Below are 16,756 nucleotides of genomic sequence, written 5' to 3'. Positions count from 1 at the left end.
TCCCTCAAGTAAGCTCTAAATTGGCCCACTGCTGGCAGAAAGTCCGATTATTTATGGCGAGGAGAAATTTACTGATCCCCCCCCCTTAATTACGTTCATCTCTTTGAAAGGGGCTGAAGCCTCCATGCGCATTCTATAGAGGGTCATTTAGCAAAATGACATCAGACGCTGTGTCGTGCTCCGAGCATCGCGGCTTTAAAAAATGATTATTCTGTGCCGCTAAATGGTATAGATGTACCAACACAGACTAGATTTTTAACTCTGGAAGACGTGCTGGCTCCCTGCTCTTTGTTGGGTTTTGTAAGATGCATTTTGCGCTCGCCTTTCCGCTTGGCTGGAGACACGCAAACGGAATCTGCAAGTACTGCAGGCGCCGAGTGAGGAGCCCAGAGAGGCGGAGTAGGATTCTGATCACGTCCTTGCTAACTGACAAGAAGCGAGCTAGCCAAAAAACCCACTAATTTCTTTTTGAATCTTGGTAATTGGGTACTTTTACACGCAGCTCACGCTATTCGGGTAGAGTCACAGGCCTCGATGGGCCAGTGCCTCAAAGAGACCACACATTTCTAGGGTTTTTACGTGTTTCAATCTAACGCCTTCCGCCAGGAATGTATAGTAGACGCGCCTCTTAGTTAAAATCAATATGGAAAGTGTGTGGGTTTGGGGAGGAAGAGGTAGAAAATGTGCCTGGGAGTGCAGCGAGAGGGGCACACCCACCCCATAGAGTGACCACCCCGTCCCTGCCCCAGCTCTAGTCCCACCATCCACCCATGCACCCCATTTTTTCGCCATTATTCCCTGAAGCCCCTTCCCAGAGGTACAATGAGAAACTCAGAGTGGGGACCTGGGTTGGAAAGTGGGGCAGAAAGCCCTCTCTTTGCCCCACTTCGCTCTTTGAGGGAGTTAGGTGGGGTTTTTTTTTTCGGGTTTGGTGTTTTGGGGTTTGTTGTTTTTTTCCAATGTCGAGGGATTTCATCAAAGGGCCTTCCACGCATTAACCACTACAGGTCTACAGGTTTGCTATGAGTCTGAATTGGTTAAAAGGCAACACAGTTCGGTTGTTCTATATCTATCTATCTATCTATCTATCTATCTATCTATCTATCTATCTATCTATCTATCTAGCAAAGGAAGGAAATAAAAAAGAACTCATCTACATACTTCCCCTTCTCTACATGCATCTTAGAGACGCTGTTGGCTCTGGCACTGCTGCTCTTAGCATGTTCAGAACCTCCCTCCTGTCCCCCACCCACTCCTTCCCCTTGGCCCTGAGGCCTAGAGTTAAAGAAGTCTTAGAGGCAGCTGGTCATTTTCATTTGTAAAAAAGAAAAAAAGTTTTATTACGAAACTAGTTTGTATAAAACAGGGTTATACATATTTTTGTAAGTTTGTAATAAAACAGTAAGGAAAAAAAAAGGCAGTGATAGAATTTTCCCAAAAGACAACCTGTCGAAACCAACTGGCTGCCATTTTGTGTTTGGACAGTAGCTGCATAAACTTTGTTCTTCTAGAACAGTCTTTAATAACATCATTAATACATTAACCAAGTTTCTATAAAGTAAGACACGTTGGTGCTGAAGTACATCTGGTGGCCTTTTGATCTCACCTATGAGGAGAGGTTTTCACAAAACCACGTAGGGAAAATGGCAGATGTCAAGTGAACTACACTTCTAAAGTAGGCAGAGGTAATAGCATTACACGTTAAAGTATCAAGATATACACATTTTAAACCATTTGTACAAAACTTCTATAAATTTCTGTCTCTCTCTCTCTCTCTTATGTACAAAAATATCTTAATATATCCCCAAACTGGTTAGGATAGATACAAATAGATTTTTCTTATAATAAAAAAAATTTCACAAAAGGTTGGAAGCATTCTATGATGAAAACAGTAGAAAAAGATGGTGTGAGGGAGGTCTTGGGGCAAGCAGGGTCTGGGAGGCCTGGAATTTCAAAAGACTGAGTATCACATAGTGTCACTGCAGACAGATGTCCACAGCTTGCTGAGATGAGTCTCCCACCCACTCCTCAAGGACTGGGTTTTGAGAGGTGGTGGGTCAGTGGAGGCACCCAAGCTAGCACTTCAGACTCTGCATGTCAGTGGTGGGTGGGAGTTTGGGGGGGGGGGCATGTGCTGTTCCCTCCCACCAGGAGCCCCCTGGCTTTGCACACAAGCTGCATCTGTGCATTGACTCAGGTCCTAGTCTCTTATTTCCGTGACTGGCTGGAGAGCAAAGGTACTGTTCGAAGTGCACCCCTCTTCTTCGACAGCCTGGCAGCTCCTGCACGCGGTGCTCAGTGGTCTTGGCGTTGATTGACTGGTGTACCCCCCTCCCTTTCTCATCTTCATCTTTTTCTTTGTTTTGTGTGTTTATCCCCCTACTCTCCCCACGTTGCTGAGGAGAAAACGCTATTGATGCAGGTTGTGCGGTTGCGGTCACCCTATAATACAAAGAGAAGAACAGGTGAGGTTAACATGAACTTAGAACCTGTGACGCAAGTTTGCCGGAGTATCTGTCAGGTATAGCGCCCCTCTAGCCAAGTGCCAGCCCTGGGCTATCCTGCATCTCACCCACCTCGCCCCTCTGCTCATTTCCCCTCCTTCGCAAATCCCACTCTTGGAAGCCAAAGGCTGAAACTAACAAATTAGGATCTGAAATTGACAAACTTGGCAACACATCCTCGAAATCAAAATACCATCATACCCCACACTCATCCCCCAGCTCCATGGAGACAGACTCCCCCCTCCTCCCTCAGACTGTACGGTGCTGGAGTGAGGGTGGGGGAAAGGATGGAGGCAAGTCAGTCCACGCACGCCCAAAATGTCACCCACCTGCTTCCAAAGTTCTCGGGCACCAGGGCCTGACCAGGCCGAACTCCTTAGAACCAGTTGGTGAAATCGAGCAGCTCTTGCTCTTCGGGGCTGAGCGGGTCGTAAGAGCCCTCGTCCGAGGAATAGGATGAGACTGGAGAGCCGGCCATAGAGTTCATGTCGTTGGAGTAGTTGGGGGAGATGGTGGGCGACAGGACGCCAGCCTGGAAGGCGGCGCTCACCGCGTCGTGCTCATCCAGCAGCTGCTGCAGCGCGCGGATGTACTCGACAGCCGAGCGCAGCGTCTCCACCTTGCTCATCTTCTTGTTGGCTGCTCCATTGGGGACGTGCTCTCGCAGGGTGGCAAAGCCCAGGTTGACCAACTTGACGCGGTTGCGCTCGCGCTCGTTGCGGCGCGCCACGGCGGCCGGCTGCTGCTGCGGCAGGCTGTAGCCGAAGCCGCTGAAATTGAGCCGCCGCTTGCAGCGCATCAGTTCCGGCGAGGACGAGCGCTGGCGCTTGACTTGCTTGGGCGCTGACTTGTGACCGCCCCCTGAGGGCTGGCCGTCGGCCGCGGGACTCAGCTGCGGCGCCTGCTGCTGCTGCTGCTGCGCGCTCTGAGCCGCCGCCGCCGCCGCCGCTGCCGCCGCCGCGGCCGTGGCGAAGAAGCAAGCTGAGGGCTGCAGGAAGGGCTGCTGGGGCTGCGGCTGGGGCTGCGGGCCCGCGCCGCCGCTCTCCATCTTGGCAGAGCTCTCCATGCGCAGCGGTGGCCAAGGAGTCGCGGAAAAAGGAGCGAGTGGGGACACGAGGGGAGGGCGCGCCGGAGGGAGACACGGACAGAGCTTGGGTGCACGAACAGATAGGAAAAGGAGGAGAGAGGCGAAGAGGGAGTCCGGAGGGAATTGGGGGTGGGGGACACAATTCCCGGGGAGACTTTGCCGGGTGAGAGCAAAGAAGGTGCGATTGCTTTTCCTCCTCCCTCCACTCCGCCTCCCCCCTTCCCCTCCTCCCTTCCCGGGTTGGCTTCAGGAGCCTCGCGTGGCGCTCGCGTGTGAGGCTGCCGCTTGAGCCTCCTTGTTTTAAAAAAAAAAAAAAAAAGGCAGAAGAAGCAGCAAAAGTCGGTGCCGGGCGCGCTCTGCTGAGTCGCCCGCGCTCTCTCCCGCTCTGGCTGCGCTCGCTCTCTCGCGCCGGGTCCCGCTCGCTCCAGCCGCAGCTCTGGCTGGTTGGGGTTTTTTTATTATTTTGTTAACCACCTTTCTTTCTTATTTCCTTCTTTCCCTCTCCCTCCCTGGTCGGCTCCCGGTCGCCTTCCACGTTCCCTGGCTAGAAGTGAGAGAGTGCTGGGCGGCCGGAGTGCGGCGGCCTTTTCAATGGGACACCCAGCCCCACGCGCTGCCCTGGCCCCGCCTCGCCCCCCACTCCCCGCTGCTGCAGCGAGCGGCTGCAGCCCCCACTACCCCCTCCTCTTACCTCTTCCTCCCTCCCACTCCCTAAACTCCCCCTCCTCCTCCTTCCCCCCGCCCGTTCCCTGCGCCCGCTCCTTGCAAACTCTCCATTCAGTCGGGTTTGTTGTTGCAGTGCGTGCGCCTGGCGCGTGCCGGACTCCGGGCTGAATAAACAGGCGGCGCGCTCGCGGCGGGCTGCAGACGGGGGTGGCTCTAGAAAGGCGGGCGGGGGTGGGGGGGGATAGCTTTGCAGAAGGGGCAAGTGGCCCCTGATATTGGGGCGTATGGGCTAAGCAGGAATTCTCCTGAGGACTTGGAGCAAAGCGCAATAAAGGTTTTGGGCAAAGAAAGTGGCACAGAAGTCTTGTGGAAGTCAGAGGCGAGTGGGGCTCCAGTTTTGTCTCTTTTCTTCTTTCCACTGCCATTCTCTTGGAGATCTTAAAACAAATACCAACCGAGGAGCCTAAGCACATTTACATGATTGGCATTCAGAAAGATGAAGGAACTCAGTCCAGTGTAGTGAAAAAAGTACTGTGTTGTGAATTGGTCCCTCAGCCTCACCCTGTTGGCCAGCTCCTCAATGAGCGGCCCTCTCCCCAGCTTCATTTCTCCTCTGTGGCAACAGATGGTTGCATTGTCCCTAATGACCCTTCCCAGGAGCCCTGGAGGTGCAGTAGCTTAAGGTCTCGGCTGCTAAGCCAAAGGTTTGGGGGTTCAACTCCGTAGGTCACTCTGCTCTGCAGGAGAAAGAGGGCGCAGTCTGCTTCTATAAAGGCTACAGTCTCAGGAACTCCATGGGGCAATTCTACCCGGCCCTGTGGGATGGCTGTGGGTCCCTTCAAGATCTGACAACTATCAATGTGGACCCTCCAGCTGAGCAAACGCGTTGAGTGGAGCGCAGTGGGAGGCGGTTGTCATCGGAAGTCTGTGTGGGCAGGGACACCTGTGTCCAGGAGAAGCTTGGATGGCTTATAGCATCATTCCTGTTTCCGTCCAAGAGGTTGTTTGCAAACCCATTAAGAGGGAGGCATAGAACTAGAGCCCTCTTGAATATTCCTGGAGTGGGTCCGGGGGATGCGGAGGAAGGCTGTACGGCGCGGGAGGAGCATCCCAGACTGTTCGGTACCGCCGCAGGCACCGCGGCGGCCTTGGCGCAGCCTGCAGCCCGCCCCAGGCGTGTGCCCGGCGGGCCGGAGGCAGGCGACTGGGAGCCGAGCCCGGCGGGGCCGCGTGCTGGCGCCGCGAGGGAGGGGGAGGCGCTCGCCGCGGCCGCTCTGCCGTTTGGACAGCGCCCTCCCAGACGCCCTCCCTGGGCCCTTGGCCCTGGCGCTTGCTGGCCAGAGCCCTGTCCAACTTCGGGGCGCCTGGGGACGCGGTACTGTGTGTAAGAAAAACGACCAAGCAACTGCGGTCTAATCTCCATCCAGCTCAGGTGCAAGACTGAGATAGTGTCTAGAGTCAGAACCAAGAAGACAGCAAGCTCTGCATCGTTTTTTCCGGTAGAAACAGTTTTGCTTTGAGACCGAGGTACAGGGGCTGCGGTGAACCATCATCATAATTGCTTCTAACTGAATATACCTTCTGGAGAAGACTCTAAATTGCGCGCGGGTGGCAATGCCTCCAGGACCCAACATGGGTTCCAGTGGACAAGGTGACAAGTTAACTTCCAAGGGTTGGAAGTTAAAATGAATGCTCTCCTCCACCTTGCCCTCAAGGTAGAGCACATTTTCCTTGAACCTGCCTCAAATTTCGTTTCTATAGAACAGGTTTGGAAGACACATAACTGAATCATTCCAACACAGGCTGGCGTCATAAATCTCAAGCTCGTGGCCCTTGCGCATCCCTGTAATGCGTGGCCTGCTGTGGATATACACCTCTGGCCTTTAACCTGTGCTGGGGTGGGGAAGAGAAGAGAGGTCTTCTGTTTCTGGAAGCACAGGACTAAGTCTGTGTCATGAGTTGCATCCCATCTCAAGATTCTAGGACTTTCCAGCTTTAGGACCACCTGTTGACATAGTGATCATTTACTCACATCAGAATACGCCTCTCTTTCTCTCTTCCCTCCCTGCCCCCCCATCCCCCATCCAAAAGCTCCAACTTGAGCTCTGAGTGCAGGCCACCAGGAAAGTGTCTTCCAGCCCAACCTTTCCTTGGTAGCCAAACATCAATGCATCCATCCAGCTTGGTTCCCTTCCCCACAAATGGAATCACCTGTCCTCAGATCCATTCCAACTGGATCTCTGTCACTTCACCGCCCACAGAAGTCCAGAGTCCTATGCCTGACACCATTTTACATTTGTGACCTTGGACTATTTCTCCTCCCTCTGTTGGCCTTAGCTTCTTGATCTGCACAGAAATGGGGGACACTGGCTGATTGTGAAACTTGTATCTAGGAGCTCAGGAATTTTGCCATAGACAGCACGTGTTTCCAGTGTTCCTGAGCCTACTCCAGTCTCTCTCTCCTCCCCCCTTCCTCTCTCTCTCTCCCCCTCCCTCTCTCTCTCTCTCACACACACACACACACACACACACACACACACACACACACACACCCATGAACTGACTGCATGAAGGAGTGGAAACTTGTGAAACTACATATTGTAGAGGCCCTGCTCGTTGATCTCAGTTTAACAGAAAAGACATCCAGGCATCCAGGATGCCTTATGGCCAAAGTGATCCCTATTCTCAAGTCTCTCTCTGTTCCTGTTTCCTACATTTGCTCTCTAACCAACTTGGTACTGATGTCTAAGAACCTAGGCATTCTCCTCCTCCAGTCCCTCCTAACTACCCAAGCAAAACCAAATCCACTGCCATGACCTTTCTGAGGTGGTAGATCCCTCAGAATCCATGGTGAATTTGAATCCTTACCCTTTGGATTAGCATCCCAGCATATACATCATACATGATGCCACTAGTGTCCCTTCCTCCCAATTCCAGTAAACTCAAAGAAAGCACCTTTTCACTACACTCAGTCCAACTCTGTCCTCTCAGTCTTCTTCTTCAGCCCCATAAGAAAACATTCTAGAATTTGCTAGAATTCTCTACCTTCTCTTCCCTCACCTCTGCCCTCCTATAGGAGGAGGAGCTCCAGTAAGGGTAGCTTTTCTGAAACAATAAGAAATACTCATTCAGGGCCCATCCAGGAAGGGGTTTGTGGGTGGAAGAAGTCCAGCTTTTGCCTACCTGGAACCAGGCAGAGGAGTTAAGAGAGATATACTCATTGCTTCAGCTAGTAATAACCTAATGCCACCCTGTCCTGCTTTCTTAGCACCTGGGCATAGGGATGCTTATAAACCCAGGTGGCAAAGACAGAAATGAAATGTTTGACCTAAGCAAGTGGGATCAAATAGTCCTTGGTCTCCCTCCACTTGAGAGGGGATCAATGGAGACACTCGTCCTGGCAACAGGTCAGCTTTCTGTGGCTTTTGTGCCATCCCGTTGAACGAAGAAAGTCTCCAGATCCAAACCACTGGGTCATCGTTCCATATTCCTAGAAATAGAAGGCTAGAAGAGTAACGTACAAGGGGAGAGTTTGAGATTTAATCCACAAATGAGAGTATTTATGAGAATGATAGTCTCTTTGCCTATCCAACCAGGCTATTATGAGAATCCAATTAGATGCTGTGTGTGGTGTACTCTCCTCACATGTATCAGGAATTGCCTTTTCATTTCTTCAAATTAGCACCGTTCAGGCAGCTGTCTGTGCTTGTGAGGAGGACAAGACCCAGGTGCGCCTGCCTCAGGCCAAGGCCTTCTCAGTCACCTGCTACATCATCAGCGAGCGGGGCAGTGAATAAACATGACAGAAGAAGAACTGATGCCCTTGAGTTGTTGTGGTGCTGGGGAAGAGTTCTGGATATCTCACGGACTACCAAAAGCACAACCACATCTGTCTTGGAAAAAGTGCTGCCTGAGTGCTTCTTGATGACAAAGAGGGTGAAGTTTCATCTCTCACACTTTGGACATGTAGCAAGGTCAAGGCTATTCCTTGGAAAGGGACATCATGCTTGGAAAGATGGAGGGTCAGCAAAGGACAAGACCCCCAACAAGATAGATGGGCATGAGCTCTATCTAGTGTGTCAGAGATGAAGAGGCTGGCACAGCACAGGGTTTAAGCTGGCTGTTCATAGAGTCACTGAAATGATGCTTAACAACAGCAACTTAGAATATAGACATGCTGGAAAATGAGGTTTCCCTATCTCCTCCAATACAATAAAGACCTTGACTTCTGCACGTTCAGACCCTTTTTCTATATCAGAGAATCTTGGTGTTGGGCTATACTTTAGAATGTCTACCTTTAACACCAGCATCTACCAGCAGTTGGTGTGGGGCTGGGCTGAGTAGGTAGGCTTTCCTAGTGCCATTTAGAGAGCCTGAGACACCTGGCGGTCTGGGGTCTGGAGTCTCCAGCAGCCTTTACTTCCACTCACAACCAGGTCCTTGCCACCTCTGCTCAAATGCAGCCCTCTGTCTCCCAAAGTCTGCTCCTTTACTCTGTGGAAAAGAGACTGGCCAGGCTTCCTCTGTTTTAAAAAGCTCCATCTGTGTTTGTTTGCTTTTTTAGGGGAGGGAGTGGACCACAAAAGTGAAACTAAGCTCTCCATTGAATCCTCCATATAATAAACAATATATTTACATTGAATTTGTGACAAAGACCGTAGAAAGCACAAAGATGCACACTTTGAATTCTTGGTATCAACACACAATTTGTAGTGCAAACCTCATCCTTGGATGGCACAGATGGTTGGCACTCTACTGCTAACCTAGAGGGTGGCTTTTGGACCCTCCCAGGGCACCATGGGAAAAAATGGTCAGGCGCTCTGCTTCTGTAAAGATCACATCCCTGAGAGGCCTATGGAGAACAGTTCTACTCTCTAACATGGGAGGTTGTCATAGGTCAGACTCAACAGTCAATTCGGGCAAAGTTGAGCCCTAGAAGCAATGGGTGCTTAGAGAAATAATTATGGGGAGGCATTCCTAGTAGATAGAGTGTTTCTGGGATTTGTGAAACAGGGCCTCTACTTTGGGAGAACATAAAATGGATTGTTACTAAACAATCTACAACCTGATTTCCTGTCTCCAAGCATATTCTTGCCAAGGTAACTTCAGAAAATGCTGCTCCCAGACTGCAGTGGGTCTGCCCCAGCCTCATGGCCTGTTACGGGGTCTGAAGAACCCAAACCCCTTATTTGTCTGGGCTCAGCCGCTTGCTCACAACAGCCAGAGTTGCACCTGCATTCAGGAATCCAGGCTTCTAACAAATCTATCCACTTTTTTCAGTATGCTTTAAAGAGGGCGGGGAGGGGGGGTGGTGGTGAATAAAGAGTCCCGAAAAACAAAACAACAAAAAAGCACAAACTATTATTTTATTGTGGCTTTTTTTTTTTTTTGCTGGGGAGGGGCGGCCAGGAGGCGGTAATTTGCAGCCACCCTCACAAGTCCTTTTGAAGTTCTCCAAATAAGGAGAAGTAACGCTAAGTCTTTATTTTTTTCCCCTCTAAAGCCCCATTTACATTATGATTAAATACCTTCCCCGGATAAGCATAAAGAAAGTCGTTAATCTATATAGCTCGCCAAAGAATCAATACATTCTAAACTTTTGTAGGATTTGTTACACTCTATTTTGTTACAGTAGGCCTGCTCCTCTGGCCTAGGCACATGGCTCTCTGTCCCTCCTCCTCCCCTCTTTCTCCAAGAATGAAAATAAAGTGAAGGTCTTTCACGGTAAACAAAACCAGCTGATTCTTCACAGAGAACGCATGAATAGCTGGAGAAGAAAAAAAAATTACAATAAATGGTGCATTTTTTTCTCTGCTGGGTATAGTATTCAAGGATCAGAGTAGTATTCAAACAGAGGTCCATTTTTTGCTCAGCAAGAGAGTTTAGAAAAGAAGCGTGGGGTCCATTCAGCGCTTTCCCCCCTTCACAATCGCTGGGCTCTATGAAACCTATCTTCCATGCCTTGTCAGAGGATTTCTGGGGACCAATTAGCGCTTTGTTGCATGGCTTCTTTGCTGAATCTTTGAGCAGCAAGAAAAAGCGCTCTTGAATCTCCCCTCATTTTGACCATTTCAGTCATTACTCGGTGTAATAATTAATATGACAACTGGACGCTCAAGTTTGTATAGAAACACCTCAGCTACAGGAGTGAGCGTGCAGTGGGTGGTAACAAGGCGCACATCAGTCCAAGAAGCCACACACACAAAAAAGGGAATGAATGGCCAGGGAGAAAGAGAAGGAATAAAGATAAAATAGTTGGCACAACGCACAGAGACATAAAACAGACTCCCATAGGGAGAGGGAGGGGGACAATTAGAAGGGGAGAAAGGGGAAGGGGGAGGGATAAAAAAACCCACCCTAAAGAGGTTAACTTATTTTGAAACTGTTTGCTGAATAGAACTGTGGATTTAAGAGGCTGGCTTTCAAGCCAACAAGTCTTTCCTTAAGTTTTTGAACCAGTTTGGGAAGGGCAGAAAGGAGGTCTTACTCAGCTGGACAAGTATATAATCTTTAGCTTCTCTCCAGAGTCCTATAGAAGGTCCACCCAGCGTGTCACCCAGCTCAAGCTCACAATCCCTCCTTGCTCTGAGTTTAGCGTTCAATTCTGCATAGTCTTCTGCCATCTCCCATCCCATCTCGGTCTTTGGAGTTCCTAATTGACACTATTGGGGCGCAAAGGTAACCAGTGTTGGGCCTTCTCCTGATGGGATGGCAGATTTAAGAGGAGGATGAATTCCCTCACATCCCCCAACTCCTGCAAAGGTGACTCTGAGAAGCAGCTTTGGGGGGGGGGGAGCAGGACTGAACTGGGGTTCTCTTTCTGGCAGCGAGCACACGGAGCGAGGCGCGCCCCATCCCCCTCAGGGTGCCCGCCTCTGCTCCCCTCAAGTGCGCTCGGGGTTGCGACCTGCTCCGTGACGGCATAATAAATAATTAGAGGGTTTAAGCGCATTAGCCACAGCTCATGCTAATGAGCCAGATAAGGGCTCAAGCTAACCCGAAGTGACAGTTTGCATATAGGAAGGGGGGGCACCCTGTGATTCCCCCCACCCCAATTCCATAGCTCCTTCTCAAATTCACATGTCCCCAAACTCCCTCTTCTATGGCCCTAATTTCCTCTATCCTTTGCCACACAATCAACAGACACACACACACACACACAACACACACACACACACACACACACACACACACACACACACACACAACACACACACACACACACACACACACACACACACACACACACACTCTGCCTTCACTGACCCTTTCTTGGCCTTTCACCCGGCGGAGCAGCATTGTGACGCCACCAGCCTCAGATGCCTATGTTTGACCTGCTGGGGAAGTTCACCACTCCACCCCCACTCCCCACCTCCTCAGCCGCGCCCATCCTCCAAGTGTATCACTGAGAGACTCCCAGCCCTCAGGGCCTGATTGGAAGGCTTAAGGTCAGAGGGCTCTGAGGCGCTCCGCCGAGCCTGTGCGCCCTTGGGTGGGCATCTGCGCCCTGTTGGGGAGGATAGCTGAGGTCTGGTCGCAAGCACTTGGAGCTCTGGCTCTCCTGAGAGCTTCCAACTGCCTCCTGAAAGCAGGGGCCGTTTGCCGCAGTGACTGAGGTCAGTCGTGTGTCCCCATTGTGTGGCCACGCGTCCTGTGTCCATCATCACCTCCCCAAAGTCCGAGCGCAGCCCGACTCCTTGTGGCGCGGCCTGGGAATGTTCGCCCTTAGAAATCAGCCTGGTGGGGGCCAGCCACCTCCATCTCAGTTCCAGCGGCTCGCAGGTCCAAGGGTCAAGCGGGAACACTTGTTCCAGACAGGTTAGGAAGGAAGCAGTCACTGCCAGGGCCACGCCTTGGCAAACCATGCTTCTCTGGATCTACTTGTTAACCCTTCCATCTCTCCTTGTGACTGTCCTAAAACCAGTACTTGCAGCGGAGTGGCATAGTGGCAAGAAGCTGCGCTGCAATCCTGAAAGTGTTCCGTTCAAATCCACCAGCTGCTCTGCAGGAGAAGGATGGGCAATCTCTTTCCCTGCAATTAACTGCCTCTGAAAACCACTCCAGGTTCAGCAAAAGGTTGGGGCCAACTGGATAGTACACAAAAGCGAGCTCTGGAGGCCCAGTGGTAAGAAGCTGTGCTGCAATCCCCAAGGCATGAGGTTCAAATCCACCAGCTGCTCTGTGGGAGAAGGATGATTAATCTCCTCCCCTGTAATTTACTGCCTCTGAAAACCTGCTGGAGAGTCAGCTATGGGTCGCTTCCAACTCCATGGCGGATGACAACAGAACAAGGACAGATTTTAACCTTTTTGTTTGTTTCTGTTTTAATAATGGGAAGAATGAAAGATTGGGTGGGCTAAGAATGATTTCTAATATATGGATATTCACTATCAGAACATCATAAAGAACAGCAGAGGCTTTGAATATTGCTGGCCATAAACCTGTATGTGTGTTTGTTAAAAAACGAGCACAAACATTCCATCACACTTAAAGTGAAGTAGATGCTTTCGTGGTGGATGTGATAACATACCATTTCAATCTAAGGGTAATAAAAGGTAATCTTTCCTTTTTTAATTAAGCAATTATTGAATGTAATGGAAGTAAGACAGACACTGTAGGCAAACCGATTTAAAATAAAAATAAAGTGGAGAGAAAAAAAGTAAATAAGACACATACACCAACTTGCCAAATGAACCAACAAATAGGTGTTGGAGCTAGTGCAGGCACAGTGCTCCTTGGAGGGTCAAATTCCGGGCATATTGTTAGAAGGGGCCAGTCCCTGGGAAAGGACATGATTCTTGAACAGGAAAAGAATCAGAGAAGGAGAAAGAAGGTGGAGTGACATGATGACAGCAACAAGGGGCTGGAGCGTGGCTGAGATTGTAAAGACGCGGCAGGATCAGGCAAGGCCAGGATGGGGTGCAGTCCACTTGATGGCACCTAACAACAACAATGACAACAAATAAGACAATTAGTGCCTTCAAAAGGAGTCCCTGACTGGCACAAGTGGTTATGTACTGGACTGTTAACGCAAAGGCTTGTGGTTCAAACTCATCAAGAAGGTGCCATAGAAAGCAGGATTCCAGAAGGTTACAGCCTTGAAAACCCAATGGAGTATTTCCACTCTGCACATCTGGGGTGACTACGAGTGTGAGTAGACCCCATGGCAGCTAAAAGGGGGGTGACAACCTCCAACAAACCTATAGCTTGGTGATGGTTGTTGTTGTTGTTATGTGACTTTGAGTTGCCTGCAACTCATAATGACCATCTGTACAACAGCTCTGAAGCTTGCCTGCCCTGTCTTGAGCCAGTCTCGCTGACTCTGACACATCTATCCCCATTGCCCCATTTACTGTGTCAATCTATATCATCAGGGGTCTTCCTCTCCTGCACTGGCCCTCCACCCTTTCAAGCATATTGTCCTTCTCCAAGGATCAGTCCCTCCAGGCCACATGCCCAAAGTATGTGAGACAGAGCTTCGAAATCCTACCCTCCAAGGAGCAACTTGGTTTCACTCTTTCCAAGAAAAGATTTGTTTTCTTGGCAGTTCATAGTTAAAGACTCTTCTCCAGCACCACAACTCAAAGGCATCAATATTTCTTCTGTCATTGCAAAACTAGGGCCTGGATCAGGTGCACCTTAGTCTCCAGATTGACATCGTTGTTTTTCGGTACTCTGGAGAGGCCTCTGACAGAAGGTTTTCCCAAAGCAATTTGTCTTTTGCTTTCCTGACTGCTGGTGCCAAGAGTGTGGTTTGTGGATCTGAGCAAGCTGTCGTTTTTAACAACCTCAGTCTCTTTTCCATCTATCATGGTGCTGCCAATAGGTCCAATGATGATAATCTTTGTTTTCTTAGTGTTAAGCTTCAATCCATATTAAAGGCTGAAGTCCTTGACCTTCTGCAGCAAGTGCTTCAGGTCCTCAGTTTCAGCAAGCAAGGATGTGTCATCTGTGTAAGGTATGTAAGTTGTTGATGAGTCTTCCTCCAATCCTGATGCCACATTCCTCCTCATAAAGCCCTGATTACCAAATGATCTTTTCTGCATTCTGCATATAAATTGAAAAGATACGGAGACAGGACACATCCCTGATGTGTTCCCTTCCCGATTTTGAGCTATGCATTGTTTCCTTGTTCTGTTCTGAGGACTGCTTCCTGGTCTGAGTACAGATTTCACATTAGCACAATCATGTGTTCTGGGATTCCCATTCTCCTCAGGGTTAGTCACAATTTGTTGTCATCCACATAGTCAAATGCCTTTGCATAGTCAATGAAATATAGGCTTTCCTTTGGTACTCTTTGCTTTCTGCCAAGAACTATATGACATTTGTGATAGTATCTTCTAGTGCCATGACCTCTTCTAAATCCAGCTTGTATTTCTGGTAGTTCTCTGTCAGTGTACTGTTCCAATCGTTTTTAGATAATCTTCAGCAGAATTTTGCTAGCGTGTGATAATTAGTGTTATTGTTTGAATATTTCCATACTCTGTCGGTCACTTCTTTTGGAATGGGAATAAGTATAGATCTTTTCCAGTCAGTTGGCCAAGTAGTTGACCTCTGGCTTTGGTGGAGGAAAACAAAATGTAAAAGAAGATTATTCATTAAATCATTCAATGGGACAACAATGAAGACCCTCACATTGTCCAGTGTTGTTGCTGTTAGGTACTTGACCAAGTACTCATAGCAGCCCTATGAACAACAGATCTGAGCCCTGTCCTATCCTGCACCAACCTCATCATCTATTACCCACCAAAGCTTGTTGCTGCAGTCATTGTGTCAATCCATCCCAGTTGAGATTCTACCTCTCCTTTGCCATCCCTCCACCTTTCTAAGCACGTTGTCCCTCGACAAAGACTAAACCCTCCTAGCAACATGCCAAAGTATGTGAGATGAAGCTTCACCATCTTTGCCTCCAAGAATCACTCTGACTAAGCTATCTTTTTGTTCTTTTGGCAGTCCCTAGGATATTCAGCATTCTTCTCCCACACCACAGTTCAAAGGCATCAATTCTTCTTCTATCATTCTTGGTCATTGTCCAGCTCTCATATGCATTGCAAGTGACTGAAAAGATTATAGCCTGAATCAGATGCATGTTAGTCCTCAAACTGACATCACTGCTTTTCAATAATTTGGAGATGCCTCTGACCATAGGCTTTCCCAGTTGTCTCCTGATCTCCTGATTGCTCTTGCTGTTGTCCAGTAGTCTTTGAATATTTTGCTTCCTTCACTTTCAGGCTACCATCTAAGTAAACATCACAAGCACACTAGCGTAGCCCTTCCTGATCCATACTGGCCCTATTGGACAAAGTGGAAATGCCTCACATGCCTTCCAAGACTAGAAGCTTCATGGAATTAGATTGCCTCATCTTCCTCTCTTAAAGTACCTGTTGATCTTTTAGTTAGTAATCAAGTGCTTATCTCCAGGTACCACCTTAGTGGTATAGTATATAATGTGTCAGGATGATAACTGAAAGGTCAGCAGTCCTAGCCACTCAGAGGAAGAAAGATAAGCATTCTTCTTCATGAAGGCAAAGCAACTGGGTGTTGGTAGACTTGTTTGAGAATCCTTGTCGTTTTGTTTGACAAATATGATGGACTTGTTAATACAAACACACACCTTAGTCACCCAGACCCTCAGCCCTAAAGGGCCATTTCAAGTTTTTCCCAAATGAGAATCTCTGAGAAAATGCTGAGGGACAAACATCTTTAACACAATCCAAGGGCTAGTGGGATCACAAGTCACTTAAAGTGACAGTCTCCAGGTCCTGGAACTTTCTGATTCTGTGACTTTGGGCAAATTGCTTACTTTTGGGTACTATTTTCCATTAATGAAGTGATAAGATTGGATAAGAAGGGATAGGATAGGATAGGATAGGATAGGATAGGATAGGATAGGATAGGATAGGATAGGATAGGATAGCATCCCTTCAGTTCTCATTACATAGGCTATAAGTGCATGGCACACTACCTAGTTAATAGCAGCAACTCTTCTCCTTTGAGCAAAGAAATGAAACTTTTTTTTTCTTCAAAATGGGGCAAATAGCATCTGTAACCTGCTCACCCTCCTGAAACAAATCATGGTGTCTAGAGGGAATTTTGGTGAGCCTGACTTTGCCCCTGCTCTGGGTATCAGGGGACGAGTAGGGAAACTGACGAGGTGCACCTTTAGCTTTGCTGAGGAATGCGGTTCCCCTCTGCTGGCCAGTTTCGGTCTACAGGCTTCTATTGCGAGTTGTGTGGGTCGTCCGCCACCTGCCGATCATTACTCGAATTACAGCAGTGACTGTGAACGTCTTCCAATTTTATTTCTTCAATACCGTTCAATTAGTTTCTATTCAATCTTTTCCACACTGTTTCATTCAGCTACAGAGTTCTGGGTTGCCTCATCGCGGCCCTCATATAAACTAGAAACACAAGAAGCTCCGATTAATCTTCAGATTCTGAAGTTCCATCCAAGTCACAGCACAAGAATCTGGCAACCCTCACTTTTAAGGAAGCCATA

The 16,756-nt window shown here is 48.9% G+C and overlaps 1 protein-coding gene across 1 annotated transcript; it reads right to left on the bottom strand.

The window, feature by feature from the left end:
- Nucleotides 1-2,880: 2,880 nt before the first annotated feature.
- ASCL1 (achaete-scute family bHLH transcription factor 1) lies at nucleotides 2,881-3,570 on the bottom strand. Its single transcript, XM_006888547.1, has one exon. The coding sequence runs from the start codon at nucleotides 3,568-3,570 to the stop codon at nucleotides 2,881-2,883; it is 690 nt and encodes a 229-aa protein (XP_006888609.1).
- Between the last annotated feature and the right edge of the window lie 13,186 nt (nucleotides 3,571-16,756).

The sequence above is a fragment of the Elephantulus edwardii genome, unplaced genomic scaffold, assembly GCF_000299155.1.
Source record: "Elephantulus edwardii isolate Elephantulus edwardi_28Jun2011 unplaced genomic scaffold, EleEdw1.0 scaffold00068, whole genome shotgun sequence".
Taxonomy (NCBI): domain Eukaryota; kingdom Metazoa; phylum Chordata; class Mammalia; order Macroscelidea; family Macroscelididae; genus Elephantulus; species Elephantulus edwardii.
The sequence above is the reverse complement of the archived record's forward strand: the minus strand, read 5'-3'. Positions and strand labels throughout refer to the sequence as shown.